The following is an 18,945-nucleotide window of genomic DNA, read 5'->3' as shown; positions in this document are numbered from 1 at the left end:
CAAGAGAGAAGTCCAGGACAAAATATACTGATACTGAAGAGAGAGAGTGAGATACTGAAGAGAGAGAGAGACTGACTGACTGACTGAGGAAAGAGATGACTACAGGACAAAATATACTGATACTGAAGAGAGAGAGATACTGAAGAGAGAGAAAGAGACTGAAGAGAGTGAGATACTGAAGAGAGAGAGAGTGAGATACTGAAGAGAGAGAGAGTGATACAAGAGAGAGAGACAGAGAGAGAGAGAGAGAGAGAGAGAGAGAGAGAGAGAGTGATACGAGAGAGAGACTGACTGACGAGAGAGAACTACAGGACAAAATAAAAACCCTCCAACCCAAAAAGGCCTGTGGTGTTGATGGTATCCTCAATGAAATTATAAAATATACAGACAACAAATTCCAATTGACTATACTAAAACACTTTAACATCATCCTTAGCTCTGGCATCTTCCCCAATATTTGAAACCAAGGACTGATCAACCCAATCCACAAAAGTGGATACAAATTTGACCCCAATAACTACCGTGGGATATGCGTCAACAGCAACCTTGGGAAAATCCACTGCATTATCATTAACAGCAGACTGTTAATGAGTGTTATGTTTACTGTTCATTTCACTTTTGTATATTATCTACTTCACTTGTTTTGGCAATGTAAACATATGTTTCCCATGCCAATAAAGCCCATGGAATTGAACTGAATTGAGAGAGAGATATACTGAAGAGAGAGAGAGATACTGAAGAGAGAGAGAGAGAGATACTGAAGAGAGTTAGAGAGAGAGAGATACTGAAGAGACTGAAGAGAGAGAGAGAAACTGAAGAGAGAGAGAAACTGAAGAGAGAGAGATACTGAAGAAAGAGAGAGATACTGAAGAGAGGGAGAGAGATACTGAAGAGAGAGAGAGAACCGGAGAGATAGTGAAGAGAGAGAGCGAGATAGTGAACAGAGAGAGATACTGAAGAGAGAGAGAGATACTGAAGAAAGAAAGATACTGAAGCGAGAGAGTTGGAGATCGAGGCTGTAGAGAGAGAAAAAGAGACTGGAGAGAGAGACTGGAGAGAAGAGAGAGTCATTACCAGTGGTGGTGTTTCGTTCATGGTCAATTTAACACACTGCATCATTATCATCTTATTAGGTAGATTGCTTCATCTGTCATTTAACAACACACAGACAAACAGAGTTCTGGTTTGCACCTCTGCCTCCCCATCCTCTGGCATCCTCCCTCATGCTCCCTTCATCCTTTGTCATCCTCCCTGAGAGTTCTTTAATGTTCTATTTTTCTCTTTCTGTCTAAATGAACAAACCACTTAGAGAGTTAGTAGGAGGACATATCAGGCTCTCTGTTTGCTCATTAGATTTTCATCAGCTGTACGCTCACCGCTTACTCACTCCCCTCTGGTTCAGTGGTAGTCCAATGTCTCCTGTTCTTCTGCCCAGGGACTTATTTTTTACATTTGAGTCATTTAGCAGACACTCTTATCCAGAGTGACTTTCGGTAGTCAATGCATGCATTTTCATACTGGTCCGCAGTGGGAATTGAACCCACAACCCCGGCTTTGCAAGCGCCCGTGCTCTACCGTTGCGGGACTCAGCCTGAGCCACACAGGACCCAGTTACTCTGTTACTGGTAACTTGTTTAGAACTGGATGGTTCTGATGGCTCAGTTGATTAGAGTGTTGTGACTATTACACAGTCTCTATCACTGGAGTAGAGTGGGCTTGATTCCTTAGTGGGCTACTGTATCGTGTGTCAACTGTAAGTCACTTTGGATAAAAGTGTCTCCTAAATGACTCTATTATTTATATGATACATTAAAGCTGTCCCTGGATAAAACTGGAAACAGTTTCAAATCCTAAACCATGGAAAGGAACACTGCTCCATTTCAAACGCTACTTCTCTAATGATTTTACCAGAGAACTCAATAAAATGAAAGGTACAGCCCCGGGCCTCTATTTTTACTTAAAGTTGCTCTGCTGCACTTCTAGGAAAACAGCCCAGCCAGACCATAATATAACATATAGACCTGCAGGTTTTTATTGGAAGTCTAGGAAAACAGTCATAAACAATGTTGACATTTGAGAGAAGTCTTTGACAGATGAGAGAAGCTCAAAGCTGTCGGACATAGCCTACATTGTAGACTTGGTTAACTTAATGGGTACATGGCTGAGACTCACCGTCCAACCATGGAGAAGATCAGGTGGGTCTCTCTCTGATCATTATAGCCTCTCTGTATGTTTCCTGGTATTAAAACCTATGTATATATATATTGTAACGACATACACAGCTAACTATGGTGTGGTCAGTGGGAGAAAACACAGTGCCCCTGTGACAACAATTTTGGACCTCCTTGTGGCCCCCCTAAATGTGGAGTATGAAATAATTTTTACATAACAAATTTTTGCTATCGTTCTTTTTTTACATCCGTTATTAGACAGTGGCAACGATGATGATTATGAACATGGTCTTTTGCCTGCTAATGCCTGCAATGCAGTGAAGAAAACGATATGACAACAATAACTCTAATGTAACTGGCCCCTCTAACAGTACAACTGGCCCCAGTTGGGAGACGACTACAGTACCATCCTCTCCTCTACGCTGAAGGACGAGAGAGTGGAAGAGGCAAAAAAAACACCCAGAGAAAAAGTATCGGAATTATCCTTTTATAGATAAATGTTGTTTCCCCTGACTCTCTCTCTCTCTCTTTTTGAAAAGGTTGTAAAATAATCATGGTTACGTTTGTGGCTCAATGGGAATCTGGGTGAGGACCCCACCAATAAGAAGTGTTACGTAATGTTACTGTATGTAACGTACAGCCAGCCGTCCACAGACACAGTCAGCTAGTCAATGCAGGACTCATTCTCAACAGCTGAGTTAAGACGCCCCATCAGACTGCAAAAGACTGGACACTTCTAATACGAGGACACCTCTTTTTTTGCTCCCTGCGAGCAGATACTCAAATCAGAGACAATGTAACTGAATTTAGAGAGACTCGTTCACCTTGTTGTACATCGGTTCAAACAGTGAGAATATTCAAGCTACTGTATATTTCAGTCAGTTTATGGATTCCCTCTTCGCGGCAGGTAGCCTAGTGGTTAGAGCATTGGGCCAATAACCGTAAAGGTTGCTGGATCGAATCTCTGAGCTGACAAGGTAAAAATCTGTCATTCTGCCCCTGAACAAGGCAGTTAACCCACTGTTCCTAGGCCATCGTTGTAAATAATAATTTGTTCTTAATTGACTTGCCTAGATAAATAAAGGTTAAAGAAAAAATACATATCTAATAATTCTCCTGGCCCTGCCTTACCATGAAGATTATGCCAGGGTAAACTAGTCTCTGTATGTGTCTCCAAAATGTCAATGATGCTGTAATGCTGTGATGTTGATCCTGCGATGCTTCCTGTCTGGCGATGCGAGTGTAAACGAGCCTGCACTTAGCATGGCGTGCCTTCAGGAGGGAGGTTAGTGTGTGTGTGTGTATGTTAGTACTGTGTGTTGTCTATTTGCTAATTAGAGTGATTAAAGTTTTAGCCTGGCAGAGGCCATTATGCTGTGCTGAAAGGCTCGGTACGCCCCAGCCTCACTGTGAAATGACATTAAAGCCTTGTTGAACAAAATAGAAAGTGTTGAATAGCGGAATAGAAGGGAGGAATGAGAGGGGGACGGAGGGATGTGTAGAGGAAGCCCGCAAGCGTAGGTAATGCGCTTTTCTTTTCTTCATCAGCACCGCCTCGCATTTATTTTTAGCCCTCAGCGGAGAGGGGGAGGAGGAGAGATAGTGGAGGGTGATAGAGAAGAAAGCTCAAAGATACTGTAATACAGTAGTAGACTGTAGTAGACTGGAGGTGAATGGTGAATGTCGTCTAAACTGGTGTCTCCCTCTCGTCTCCAGATGATCTCACAGACTGAATGGGACCACAAGAGGGGTGCCCGGGGATCCCAGGTAGGACAGAGAAGGGGAGAAAGGGGGAACATGCTTCTTTTTCTAACCCTTCATTGAATGAACACTTCAGGTTAGTACAGTGAGGGGGAGGGAGGAGAGGGGGAGGCGGTGGGGAGGAGGGGGAGAAAGGATGGGGAATGCTTCTTTCTCTAACCGTACTGGATGAACACTGACAGAGCGAGAAATCGATAACACTACTTCTCACTTCTCCACCTGACTGACCAGTGCTTGCGTGCATATCCCCTCCTCTCCTCCTTTCCCCCTCTTCCCCTCTCTCTCTCCCTCCCCCGCACGCACGGACGGACGGACGCACGGACGGACGGACACGCACACACTGATCGACCAGTCAATCACAACCTTCCACATTGTATCGTGTCTGTGAGAGATTGGGTTGGCAGGAGGAGAATGTATTGAGCCCTTGTAGAATCTGGAGGCTTGGTACTGATAGCAGGAACAATGACACTAGCACGGGCTGAACAATGTGTCTGAGTGTGCATAAACATGTGGGTGAAACATCTTGGTTCTGCAACTCTCATTGATTTTATAGGGATGCATTCCAAAAAAAATTATATCAATGGAACCATGTGTAGAGAAATAAATATTGGGATATTGACATTATTCCAGTCTTGTTATTGACATTATTTCATTCTTGTCCCATCTGGGAATGGGAATGTCTGTGTGTGTGTATTTTAGTTCAGAAAGAGCAGGTCTCAGGGGAAGAAGAGAATGTATCGCTCATCCCACAGTGTCTCTTCAGTCCCTGATATGAAAGCTCGGCTATGAAAAGCCAACTGACATTTACTCCTGAGGTGTTGAACTGTTGACCCTTCTGGTCATCTATGAACATTTGAACGTCTTAAACAAAGATCTTGCCTAAATGACCATGTACTCTTATAATCACCACCCGGCACAGCCAGAAGAGGACTGGCCACCCCTCAGAACCCGGTTCCTCGTAGGTTCCTGCCTCTCCAGGGATTTTCTTAGCCTCTGTGCTTCTCCATCTGCATTGCTTGTTCTTTGGTGTTTTAGGTTGGGTGTCCAGCCAGGTCACTCGAGATCCAAGGCAATATTTGACATTCGTCCAGGTACCCAGGGAGATGCCTATAAAACTGGCCACTAGGGGCAACAGTAAGGACTATTACCATTAAGTATGCTTGCGGCTTGCTAGGGCATTGCGGATGGGGATAGTGGATAGGCGTAACCAGCGAGCTCTGGCTCTGAGGGTCGCGGGCTCAGTCCCAGCACTAGGCACTCTTTTTATAAACCCTATCCCAAACCTTAACCCTTACCGTACCCGTTCGGAATGAATTCCTAAACCTGGAAAACACTTGAATACCTGTCACGTTTACTCCCACTCCCCCTCTCCGGCGATTCGTTGCCGCCAGTGTGGTGATTAATGCACACACCTGTCACCATCGTTACGCGCACCTGCCCCTCATGAGACTCACCTGGACTGCATCAGCTCTATGAGTTCTACCTGTCACTCCCTCAGGTTCATTCCCCAGTCAGCCTTGTTGTTATTTTCCTGTCCTTATGTCCAGATGCTGTTCGTGTTTAGTTTTCATGTTTATTTATTAATAAATCCCCACCCGTACTTGCTTCTCGTCTCCCAGCGTCTGTGTTACAACACTGAAGTCAAACCGTGTCAAACTGTGAGATCTTGTTATCTGTGACAGCTGCTGCTCTAAAAAGGGCTTTATAAAATACATTTGATTGATGAATGCACTGCCATGCTCTCAATAGTCTAACGTGGCTTCCTCTTCTTATCTCTTTTGCTCATATCCTCTCCTTCATCTCTCCTTATTCATTGTTTACTCATGAGGAAGCGTTGTACTAGTGAAAGCAAATACCTGGTAAAAGCCTCATCCTATTGCTCTCGGCTGTGTCTTCAGTGCCACAGAAGATGAAAGCGAGAGGACACGAGGAGAGGATGAAGCCACTTTAGACTACTGAGACATGTCTGTGATGTGTGGGTAGCACTTTACTAATGCAAATAACCCACTTGTATTCTTTCCCGTCTTTTCACACTATTAATAATAAAAGGGAAACGCGTAGGACGGGATGACGCGTTGTTGCGTCCAATTTAACCCAAAAAACTATTTTTATTGTGTAGGACTCACTTTGCTCTTTGCCCCAGCGTCTCCTAGCAACAGGCTATTTTCTATATAAATGCTTCCTGTCTGTCTGCCCACCTCGGCGGAGCGACGAGTGGAGGAGCACCTAGGAGCATTCTCTCACAGGATTGGCTGAGGCAGGAGCAGGCGAGGGCCAGAGGGTTGTTGGGACTGACTGCATAAGTGGTACAGTGGGGCAGAGGAGAGAAGGGTGTGAGAGAGGAAGGAAAAGAGAGAGGGAGAGAAGAGGAGAGGAGTGACAGCTTACTTTCTGAGGAGGACAGACGCCACAGGAAGACAGCTACTGCGGCTGAGAGGAAGAGATAGGAGTCGGGCATCGGGTGTTTAGTGTTTGGCATTGGTTGCTGGTTGCGTGCATTGTGGTTATGATGAACAAGGCGTACACATCGGGTACCATGAGACGCTATCGGGAGACCACCCATCCTTCCAAACAGGTGGGCTCTTTTTATTTAGTGACTGGTTCCACAGACTTTTATAGTTTACTAAACTTTTCGGTCAAAGTGTTACCTGAACATAACATTTTTGGTTAGCCCTAACATAGCTTTAACGTGAGAGAACTTAGGGACGCCCACGCATTAAAATTGTGCTTTTAACACAGAATGTTTTCAACATACTTGATTACATTGTGCATTTATATGGAAATTATTATTCAACATGTCCTCACCTGGGATTGGAACTCACAACCTATTGGTTCATAGAATTCCAAGCTTCCAGCTACGCCATGTCTGTGTCAATGACTGGTTTCACCTGTATTCCTATACTTTACACTTCAAAGTGAATATCAGCTCTGTTAAAAGTCAACTCAAGAAAAACTATTTGATTTATCATAGTGATTAAGGATTAACATTAAAACAGAAAACCCTAAAATAAATCAATCAAATCAATGATGAGAGAATAATCAGATAGCTGACACAGATGTGGTGGTGTGTCAGGAAGTTAAGAATGCTGTGAACCAGGAGGTTGTGAGTTCAAATCCCAGGTAAAGAAACATAGAATAATAATTACTGTGTAATTGAACATATCAATGTGTGTCAGATATGTAAGTTGAACACAATGTATGTGAAAAGAATTGTGGGTGTCCCAAATATTTGCCTATGTTGGAACTAAGTTTGGGCCAGCTAGATAATTCTATACAGTGTATACAGTACTCATAAAGTGTGTGTGTGTGTGTGTGTGTGTGTGTGTGTGTGTGTGTGTGTGTGTGTGTGTGTGTGTGTGTGTGTGTGTGTGTGTGTGTGTGTGTGTGTCTTATCTGTACCTGCTTCAAAGATAGTGTGTCTGGCAGGTCAGTTTGGGCTTCCACCCCTTGTGGGTTTGAAGAGATCTGTGCCTGCCTAATGGCAAACTATACATTGAAATGTAAATGATTTCACACTACCTGTTGAAGTCAGTAGAACACAGGTAGCCTGACACTAACCTTTCCTAACTGTGGGGAAGCTACTCCAAAGTTCACAACAGGTCAGAGCGGCAGGAATATTGTGCAGTTTTAAGAAAATATTTACAAAATAAAGTAAAAAAAAAAAAAGTTTTATTTGTACATGTAGGTAATTTCTACATGTAGGTAGGGGTAAAGTGACTATGCATAGATAATAAGCAGTGAGTAGCAGCAGTGTAAAAGCAAAGGGGGGTGGGTTTCAATGCAAATAGTCTGGGTGACCATTTGATTAATTGTTCAGCAGTCTTATGGCTTGGGGGTAGAAGCTGTTAAGGAGCCTTTTGGACCTAGACTTTGCGCTCCAGTAGCGCTTGCCATGCGGAAGCAGAGAGAACAGTCTATGACTTGGGTGACTGGAGTCTTTGACAATTTTTTGGGCCTTCCTCTGACACACTACCCTCTGAAACGCGTTATGGTCGGATGCCAAGCAGTTGCCATACCAGGTGGGAATGCATCCGCTCAGGATGCTCTCGATGGTGCAGCTGTAGAGGATCTGGGGACCCATGCCAAATCTTTTTCTTCACAACATTCTTGGTGTGTTTGGACCATGATAGTTTGTTGGTGATGTGGACGCCAAGGAACTTGAAACTCTCAACCCGCTCCACTACAGCCCTGTCGATTTGAACGGGGCATGTTCGGCCCTCCTCTTCCTGTAGTCCACAATCATCTCCTTTGTCTTTCTCACGTTGAGGGAGAGGTTGTTGTCCTGGCACCACACGGCCAGGTCTCTAACCTCCTCCCTATAGGCTGTCTCATCGCTGTCGGTGAGCAGACCTTTGACCGTTGTGTCGTCAGCAAACTTAATGATCATGTCGTGTTTGGCCAAGCAGTCTTGGCAACTCACCCCTGAGGGGCCCCCGTGTTGAGGATCAACATGGCAGATGTGTTGTTGCCTACACTTACCACCTGGGGGCGGCCCGTCGGGAAGTCCAGGATCCAGTTGCAAAGGGAGGTGTTTAGTCCCAGGGTCCTTAGCTTAGTGATGAGCTTTGTGGGCACTATGGTGTTGAATGCTGAGCAGTAGTCAATGAACAGCATTCTCACATACAGTTGAATTCGGAAGTTGACATACACTTAGGTTGGAGTCATTAAAACTTGTTTTTCAACCACTCCACAAATGTCTTGTTAACAAACTATAGTTTTGGCAAGTCGGTTAGGACATCTACTTTGTTCATGACACAAGTAATTTTTCCAACAATTGTTTACAGACAGATTATTTCACTTATAATTCACTGTATCACAATTTCAGTGGGTCAGAAGTTTACATATACTAAGTTGACTGTGATTTTAAACAGCTTGGAAATTCCAGAAAATGATGTAATGGCTTTAGAAGCTTCTGATAGGCTAATTGACATCATTTGAGTCAATTGGAGGTGTACCTGTGGATGTATTTCAAGGTCTACCTTCAAACTCAGTGCCTCTTTGCTTAACATCATGGGAAAATCAAAAGAAATCAGCCAAGACCTCAGAAGAAAATGGTAGACCTCCACAAGTCTGGTTCATCCTTGGGAGCAATTTCCAAAACCTGGAGGTACCATGTTCATCTGTACAAACAATAGTACGCAAGTATAAACACCATGGGACCACGCAGCTGTCATACCGCTCAGGAAGGAGACGCATTCTGTCTCCTAGAGATGAACGTACTTTGGTGCGAAAACTGCAAATCAATCCCAGAACAACAGCAAAGGACCTTGTGAAAATGCTGGAGGAAACAGGTACAAAAGTATCCACAGTAAAATGAGTCCTATATCGACATAACCTGAAAGGCCGCTCAGCAAGGAAGAAGCCACTGCTCCAAAACCGCCATAAAAAGCCAGACTACGGTTTGCAATTGCACATTGGGACAAAGATCGTACTTCTTGGAGAAATGTCCTCTGGTCTGATGAATCAAAAATAGAACTGTTTGGCCATAGTGACCATCGTTATCTTTGGGGGAAAAATGGGTAAGCTTGCAAGCCGAAGAACACCATCCCAACCGTGAAGCATGGGGGTGGCAGCATCATGTTGTGGGGGTGCTTTGCTGCACTTCACAAAATAGATGGCATCATGAGCTAGGGAAATTGTGTGGATATATTGAAGCAACATCTCAAGACATCAGTCAGGAAGTTAAAGCTTGGTCGCAAATGGGTCTTCCAAATGAACAATGACCCCATGCATACTTCCAAAGTTGTGCAAAATTGGCTAAGGACAACAAAGTCAAGGTATTGGAGTGGCCATCACAAAGCCCTGACCTCAACCCTATAGAAAATGTGTGGGCAGAACTGAAAAAGCGTATGCAAGCAAGGACGCCTACAAACCTGACTCAGTTATACCAGCTCTGTCAGGAGCAATGGGCCAATGGGCCAAACTTCACCCAATTTATTGTGGGAAGCTTGTGGAAGGCTACCCGAAGCATTTGACCCAAGTTAAACAATTTGAAGGCAATGCTACCAAATACAAATTGAGTGTATGAAACATCTGACCCACTGGGAATGTGATGAAAGAAATAAAAGCTGAAATAAATCATTCTCTCTACTATTATTCTGACATTTCACATTCTTAAAATAAAGTGGTGATCCTAACTGACCTAAGAAAGGGAATTTTTACTAGGATTAGATGTCTGGAATTGTGAGTTTAAACGTATTTGGCTAAGGTGTATGTAAACTTCCGACTTCAACTGTGTGTGTTCCTTTTGTCCAGATTGGAAAGGGCAGTGTTGGATGTGATTGAGATTGTGTCATCTGTGGATCTGTTGGGGCGGTATATGAATTGGAGTGGGTCTAGAGGTTCCGGGGTGATGTTGTTGATGTGAGCCATGACCAGCCTTTCAAAGCACTTCATGGCTACCGACGTAAGTGCTACAGGGCGGTAGTCATTTAGCCAGGTTACCTTTGCTTTCTTAGGTACAGGGACTATGGTGGTCTGCTTGAAACATGTATGTATTACAGACTCGGTCAGGGAGAGGTTGAAAATGTCAATGAAGACACTTGCCAGTTGGTCCGCGCATGCTCTGAGTACATGTCCTGGTAATCCATCTGACTCTGCGGCCTTGTGAATGTTGACCTGAGTGAGCGTGATCACACAGTCGTCCGGAACAGCTGGTGCTCTCATGCATGCTTCAGTATTGCTTGCCTCGAAGAGAACATAAAAGGCATTTAGCTGGTAGGCTCACGTCATTGGGCAGTTTGTGGCTGGGTATCCCTTTGTAGTCCGTAATAGTTTGCAAGCCCTGTCACATCCGACGAGCATCAGAGCCAGTGTAGCAGGTTTCAATCTTAGTCCTGTTTTGAAGTTTTGTCTGTTGGATGGTTCGTCAGAGGGCATAGCGGGATTTCTTCTAAGCGTCGAGATTAGTGAATGCAGCAGCTCTAGCCTTTAGCTCGGTGCGGATGTTGCCTGTAATCCATGGCTTCTGTTTGGAATATGTACGTACGTTTCTGTGGGGACAACGTCGCCGATGCACTTATTGATGATGCCGGTGACGGAGGTTGTATGCTCCTCAATGCCATTGGATGAATCCCGGAACATATGCCATTCTGTGCTAGCAAAACAGTCCTGTAGCGTAGCATATTACAGTTTTTAATATCCGGTTGGTAGGATAGTCTCGAACGGAGCTCATTCAGTTTATTCTCCAGTGATTGCACATTGGCCAATAGAACGGATGGTCGAGGCGGGTTACCCACTCGCCGACAAATTCTCACAATGCCTCTTGATTTCCTCCCCCTGTATTTCCTTATTTTCTTCATGTGAATGACAGGGATTTGGGCCTTGTCTGGGAGCAGCATTATGTCCTTCTCGTCAGACTCATTAAAGAGGTGAGTAATTGCTGTTCTGATTTCCAGAAGCTCTTTTCAGTAGCATCAACATTATGTACAAAGTAAGTTACAAACAATGCGAAAATACACATAAAATAGCGCAATTGGTTGGGAGCCCAAAAAACAGTAGCCATCCTTTTTTTTAACTAGGCAAGTCAGTTAAGAACAAATTCTTATTTTCAATGACAGCCTAGCAACAGTGGGTTAACTGCCTTGTTCAGGGGCAGAATGACAGATTTTACCTTGTCAGCTCAGGAATTCAATCTTGCAACCTTTCGGTTACTAGTCCAACGCTCTAACCGCTAGGCTACCTGCCGCCCCATTCTGGTTCATCCTTCTGAAAGTAGGATAAACCACCCTTCGTTGGAGGATAACTTTACTACAAAGCTTTATTATTGCACTTTTATTTGACTAATTTCTTCTGATTGTTCTGTAGCTATCGGCATGTGTGAGTGTTGTACTGTATCAGTGAGTGTTATTGACTTTAGTAATAGTGTAGAGTAGAGCTTTCCAACCCTGTTCCTGGAGAGCTACCATCCTGTAGGTTTTCACTCCAACCCTAATCTAGTACAGCTGATTCTAATAATTAGCTGAATCAGGATAATTACAACTGGGGTCGGATTGAAAACCTACAGGAGGGTAGCTCTACAGGAACAGGGTTGGAGAACCCTGGTGTAGAGTACTGTGATAATACTGTATTAGAGTATTGTTGACTGTAGTAAGTGTAGAATTCTGTAGTAGTACTGTATTAGAGTCATATTTACTGTAGTTATAGTGTAGACTAGAGTACTGTCGTAATACTGTATTAGAGTATTGTTGACTGTAGTAATAGTGTAGACTAGAGTACTGTAGTAATACTGTATTAGAGTATTGTTGCTTGTAGTAATACTATAGAGTACTGTAGTAATACCGCATTAGAGTATTGTTGACTGTAGTAATAGTGTAGACTAGAGTACTGTAGTAATACTGTATTAGAGTATTGTTGACTGTAGTAATAGTGTCGAGTACTGCAGTAATACCATATTAGAGTATTGTTGACTGTAGTAATAGTGTAGAATACTGTAGTAATACCGTATTAGAGTATTGTTGATTGTAGTAATAGTGTCGAGTACTGTAGTAATACCGTATCAGAGTATTGTTGATTGTAGTAATAGTGTCGAGTACTGTAATAATACTGTATTAGAGTATTGTTCATTGTAGTAATAGTGTAGAGCACTGTAGTAATACCGTATTAGGGTATTGTTGACTGTAGTAATAGTGGAGTGCTGCAGTGAGGATGTCAGCCAGTCTGTAACTGTCGGGCTGTTCATTTTCCACCTGGCTAACTCAGTTCTGCCGGTGGACCCAGCTCACCATCTGTACACACACATATACAGGCACGCACACGTGCACATAGACACATACATGTACACACACACACACAACCACACACACTCACACATTACACACAGCCGTGCTTACGCCTGAACTGGTCTCATGTGCCTTTCAGTGTCTCTGAGGAGGGGAAAGGATGGGAAAAAAAGAAAGAGAGGAAGAGAACACGTCCCATTCCGATGGAAAGAACAAACGCTGCTCTCTAGTGTACTGGAAAATGGATTCCTCTAGTTTGCATAGCTTTCTTCCTCTATATGCAGTTTTAAGCCTGTATGCAGAATCACATAGGTAATGTAGTTACTGTGAAATAAAGGTCTGGGTTTACAGTACATGCTTCTTGTACAATCCTACAGCTGTTCAATCAATGACAGATATTGACAAGCTGTTTCCCTTGGCTCTCTCCTGTGTGTGTGTGTGTGTGTGTGTGTGTGTGTGTGTGTGTGTGTGTGTGTGTGTGTGTGTGTGTGTGTGTGTGTGTGTGTGTGTGTGTGTGTGTGTGTGTGTGTGTGTGTGTGTGTGTGTGTGTGTGTGTGTGTGTGTGTGTACACTCAGTGACTCCTCTCTGTGTTCTTGGTCTGTATGCGACCTGTATTTAAACCCATAAAGATCAATACCGCTCTGCTCCCTGACCTCTGTCTCCGCTACAACTGCTCCCACTATCACTTGATTGGCCTAAATACACACATACTCACGTAAAGGCGATACACACAGGCACACACTCTCTATCTTGTTATCAACAGTGTCGTTCTCTCTCTCTCCCTCGCACACGCCCTCCCTCCCTCCGTCCCTCCCTTTCTCTCTCCCAGGGACATGAGCCAGCCACACGGAGTCCATTACTGCCAGGTAATGGTTGAATGTCACAACCACAGGATGTCGTTAAAGACCTGAGTGAAGAGAACTCTAATGGGTTTTGTTCAGGTTGAGCTGATTTCACACAGCAATAGAGAGAGGCCACGTCTCAAATGGTACCCTATTCCCTATGTAGTGCACAACTTTTGACCAGGGCCCATAACTAGGTTATCAGAGCATCAGGCCACTTTGAGGAATCTATTAGCTCTCTCTTTCCGCATTGCTGTTCGATCTGTTTGGTGAGTCAGTCATCAGGGTTATGGTGTTTGAGGAGTTAATACGAGGTGTTTAAGTAAGCAAGATGATCAGGATGAATCATTTGTTCTGCTTACATAAGAGTTTCTGTACAGCAGTGGGACACTGGTGTCTATCCCTGTTTCAACTTTCTGTAACTGCTATAAAACATCTCCGAAGTGCTGTTTTTGAATCTGTGTTTGTGTGTGAGAGAGAGAGAGAGATTTATTTATCTGGTATCTCATCTGATCACACAGCCGTTTGACCTGAGAATGTGGGAAATGTCCGTCCTGTGCTCTGCTGTGGTCGGTTGTTTATGATGCTGCTCTGTTTACCGAACACTGAGAGGGAGTATTATTGGAGGCCGACAGAGACATGAGAGATAGAGAGAGGGGAGAGAGATGGAGTATGCGGAAGCCTCCCACACAAAGGAGTTGCAAGGTCTCCCGTCCACTTACCCTCTCTCCTCTCGCTCATGCTCAAAATAAATCACTCAATATAGAGTTACTGTGCGCTCTCTTCCTTTTTGTCACATCTAACCCTGAAACTTGTGATGAAACACACAGACACACATCGACAAAGTCATACAACTAACTAGTTCAGTGTCTCAATAGTATATAGTGGCTTCCTCTCCTTGTCTCCTCTCCTTCATTTGCTCTGACCTAAATGCACAGAATGGGTTAGAGTGATGCAGGTTGACGTTTATTGTCAGGAGTCTTGTCCTGGAGGCAGAACTGTTTAGATAGGCCAGCTGGCTATATTGTAAAAATGTATGAAAACTAAAATGTGCTCTTTGGTCTTAATTTCGAAAATCTGATTTTATGACTTTGTGGCTATGCCAGCTAGTGACCACTCTGCAGAGCTGCCTCCAGAGCAAGATTAATGACGGAAAAAAACGAACCTGCAGAGGGATATGGTGGATGTCTACTAGGTTCACAAATCCAGTACTTTCACATCAGTGCATATAGATGCAGGATCTTAATTTGATCACTCTTTCGTTGCTCAGAATGTTCCTGCCCCGCAGGAAATGTATACACACTTTGTGATTTACGTAAATTCTATGAAAACCCACACTAAGACACGGTTATATTAACAGTATTGCACTTTTCATGTAGCATACTTTTGACATAGCCTATCCACCAATCAAGCAACATTATGGACTACACTGTTGCTGCAGGATTTATTTTGCTGTGACAATATAGGTCAAATTAAAATCCAACATCTGTAGGAAGGAAAGTAGATATGGGAAGGATACCACTTTAGACAATTGAGATTCACCCTATGAAGCACAGTTTATAGTGGCTATTTACTTTCACAGATTCCCTGGTTGAAATGGCTTCACTATGAAATATGAATGGTAAAAAACCTCTCCTCTCAGTTGCGAAGGTGTGAAAAATGTTCCAGAGGAAAGAATGGTCAGAAAGAAACTCTACAGTTTATGTTTTTGCAGTAATTCAGGACAGGAAATACCAGATTGAATGTTGTGACGCTTTCCCTGAGCACTGTGTAATTGGCCATGGCTGTTAGGGGAGTGTGTTAGGGGAGTGTGTTAGGGGAGTGTGTTAGGGGAGTGTGTTAGGGGAGTGTGTGTGTGTGTGTGTGTGGTGTGTGTGTGTGTGTGTGTGTGTGTGTGTGTGTGTGTGTGTGTGTGTGTGTGTGTGTGTGTGTGTGTGTGTGTGTGTGTGTGTGTGTGTCTGTTATTTCCCAGGGCTGTGGAGAGTGATTCTTGGCTCTTGGATCTGATTCTAATGATGTTGCTTACAGTAAATCCAGCTATGCTCTGTACCGTAAAGAAAAGGGTAATGGGGATACCTAGTCAGTTGTACAACTGAATGCATTCAACTGAAATGTGTCTTCCACATTTAACCCAACCCCTCTGAATCAGAGAGTTGTGGGGGGGTTTAATCGACATCCAAGAGCTCAGCCTACTGCTGTGGACGTGCCTTTTACTAAACTAAACCTTTTTTGTCTGCTGAACTGGTACAGACCGGAAACAGAGAGTAGAGAGGAGAGGAACAGAACTGAAAGGAAAGAGAAGTAAAAGGAAAGGAGCTGTAGGGGGCCAGGAAGATTGGAGAGCAGCCTGATCACTAGGAATAAACTTCAATTTCGGACGTTTGAAAAGGTCCTGAGAACGTCGATATATGCCTTCCTCCACACACACAATTGATTGCAATTGATTATCAGGTAGAACAGAAAACCAGCAGGTTCTGAACTTCGTAGGCTAAGAGTTGAATACCCCCGGCCTAAACTGTTACCATTTGAGTTCTTTCTGTTTTAACCCTATAATCATGCGGAATTAATGCTTCAAAAATAGACGTTCATCCATAATACGTTGAATTTCGAAGGGAAACTATGAGATCAAAGTTGCGGCGAGAGCGGCATGTTGACATTGACAGGCAACTGGCGTCCAGGTGTCCATTATGGCTCAACTCTGCTATGACAGGAGGTGCCCATTATGGGTCTACTCGGACACGACATGGATGACCTTTTGACATGAAGCATGTGCTGTATTGGTTAACAGGTCAATACACTGATCCGCCCTGGCGACTGCTGTTGGGTGGGCTCAGGAAACTCAACATGGATTTATTGTAAAGTTTTGTCTAACGTCTGGACTTCCAGGAATAAGGTCCATCTCCATCTCCGAAAACAAGATAAAACACCATCTGTCCCTCTTGTCTTAATTGTGGTAAATAGAACAGGGTTTCACAACACTCGGTCCTAGCAGGGGATGTTGCTGCCTGGTGCCTCAGATTTCACAAGTGACAAATACAGGGGGTTTCGACATAAGACACCAGCGCTTCCACTCTTCCACTGAATGCGTCACCAACACTCACCAGACATAGCCAGGTAGCTGTGGAGTTGTCATGTTGTGTTATTGTTATGGTGACTCCCTCTACTGTCCCTGTGTGATTGAGTTAGTCACTGCTATCCAGGCTGCTCTCATCGTCTCCCATCACTCCCTAGGTTATTTATACAATTATCACCTCTGTAGGAGTAGAGCAGTCACACGCACGTAAATGGACACACACACGCACGCACACACACACACACAAACCAGCCAGCAATGATCACTACTCTAACAGTGTACTATTATGATGCGTTAGATTAGTTTAGTCTAGTCTCCAGTGACTCCTGGGGATGGCAGTTAGGGGTCCTGTACGTGGCTCAGTTCATAAGAGCATGGCACTAGCAACACCAGAGTTGTTGGTTCAATTCCCACTGGGGTCACATAGCAAAATGTGTGGACTCTTGTCACTTTGGATCAAACTGTCAGCTATGTAAATTGCATATATTACAGTACTGTATTGGCCAATGTATAGGCGAAGGATTTTTTTTCTTGTGTTGCACTTTCTGGATTATTTGCATATTGGTATTGTGTTGATATTGTATTACTGCACTGTAGGTGTTAGAAACACAAGCATTTCGCTGCACCTACTGTAATCTGCTAATCTGTGTATGTGACCAATAAACTGTGATTTGATATATACAGCACATTTCTGATCTTGTCTCTCAGATTTAAAAAAAAACTTGCTGTGAAGTAAAATCATACCAGTCATCATCATAGTAGTACATTCGAGTATATATCATACTTGTTTCTACTTTACATACTGATAGGTTTGGATTGATGAACTTTAAATCCTTATTAATCATTAGTTGTAATAGAGAAATGCTCTGGCTACACCAGAGGTTAATGGTTATCTGTAGGAGGAAAGTATATGGTGCGGGCAATTAAGCTTGGAATGTACTGAGTGTAGGGAAAGCGATCACATGTGGCAGGCATTGATAAGGAGAGAGCCATGGATTAGTGATGAAGGGGGGTCGAGATCAGGTCAGGTCACGTTAAGGGAGAAATAAAAGTTTATGGCCCGTATTACTTAGTTTCCTGCTTAAGCAATAAAGATACAATGTTTGTTCAGATGTGTCGGAGGAGACTCAACATAGAGAAAGGGTTAAATGTCAGTGCTTATGTGAACAATGTTTTTGTCTAATGCAGCTGTATTGATCCTCTGGGAAGAATAAACTTGGTTAAGCTTTCATAGTGTCCATGAAGTTTTTACTCTGAAAATTTGAACCTAACACTACATTTTCATTATGTAGGTCTCAAATTATGTAGTGAACAAACCAGTTTACATGTAAAATTCTATACATTGACCAAACGTTGAAGTGATCATCAATTAAGAGCAGTCGGATTAAGGGCGTTTCACACATCGTTTTGAGCTATAGTTCGAATCAGAGTTTGACTATTTATTACATTGTATTTTTGTCTTTGGTCCAGTTGGTTTCACATTGCCAAAATTGTCAATTGAACAGAAATTCCTAAACAACCACTTGTCTATGCAAGTCATTTGTTTATTGGACAAAAATGCTCGAGCTAAATCCATTTAGGATTATCATAAAGCATCACTTGTGTGTCCCAATCTTCATATTACTTTCGCTTTGGTCTTCCAACAACATGCCTTAGAGGAAACAGCGCAAACCACTCTAACTGCAACATGAATAGTCTATATTCAGTAGCCTATTTCCCCGGTATAGACCCGGTCTCCCCTAATTTGCATCGGATGCGCTCATAAATGCCCTGATATTAGCAGAATATTTCAGAGATCTCAAGTTATGATCATGTGTGTGTTTCATCAAATGCTCGCAGTCAAACAACCGATGATAATGCGCAACTTGGGTTATTTTCCTGTCTTTGGTCCAGACTGCGTTCTCACCTGCGGTGAACCGCACCACCTTAGGAATTGAATTGGACCGAGACCACCCTTTTGGATCGAACCACGGAGCGTATAGTGCGCTCCCGAGTGTGGATAGTGTTCACACCAGTCCAAACAAACCACACTAAGAGGTGTAAAAAAAAGTTAGTTAGTTAGGAAAAAACAATTTGGTCTGAAAGCCCCTGATAGTAAAATATATTTTAACATAAGAGAATAGAATCATAGAAGAAAGGTGAGCATTGTATGAACATGTATTGCAATGTGAAACATGTATTTCTAGATGAAACACTTACGTTTTGTGAAAAGTTGACTGTATGATTTGTTGTGTTGTACTTTTAGAAAAAAATGCCTTTTTGATGATCTGTTTTGAGTTTGGTACGAAGAGTTGTACAAATGTACCACAGACTTGCACCAAAGCAATTTAAAAAACAATGTGTGTATGCGTGTGTGTGCGCGCGTGCCCGTGTGTAT

The 18,945-nt window shown here is 43.3% G+C and overlaps 1 protein-coding gene across 2 annotated transcripts in view; it reads left to right on the top strand.

Annotated features, from left to right (window-relative positions):
* The window catches only part of pde3a (phosphodiesterase 3A, cGMP-inhibited), a 100,942-nt gene that overhangs the window by 47,402 nt on the left and 34,595 nt on the right, over positions 1-18,945 (top strand). Inside the window, exon 2 of one of the 2 annotated variants that reach the window (XM_014153016.3) lies at positions 3,888-3,938. The exons of the other annotated variant lie outside the window; for it this stretch is intronic. Coding sequence (XP_014008491.1) covers positions 3,888-3,938 — 51 coding nt within the window. The remainder of the gene's footprint in view (positions 1-3,887; positions 3,939-18,945) is intronic. 2 annotated transcript variants of the gene reach the window in all.

Source organism: Salmo salar, chromosome 17 (assembly GCF_965601325.2).
Source record: "Salmo salar chromosome 17, fSalSal1, whole genome shotgun sequence".
NCBI classification, from domain to species: domain Eukaryota; kingdom Metazoa; phylum Chordata; class Actinopteri; order Salmoniformes; family Salmonidae; genus Salmo; species Salmo salar.
Note: the sequence above shows the minus strand (reverse complement) of the source record. Positions and strands in the feature narration are given on the sequence as shown.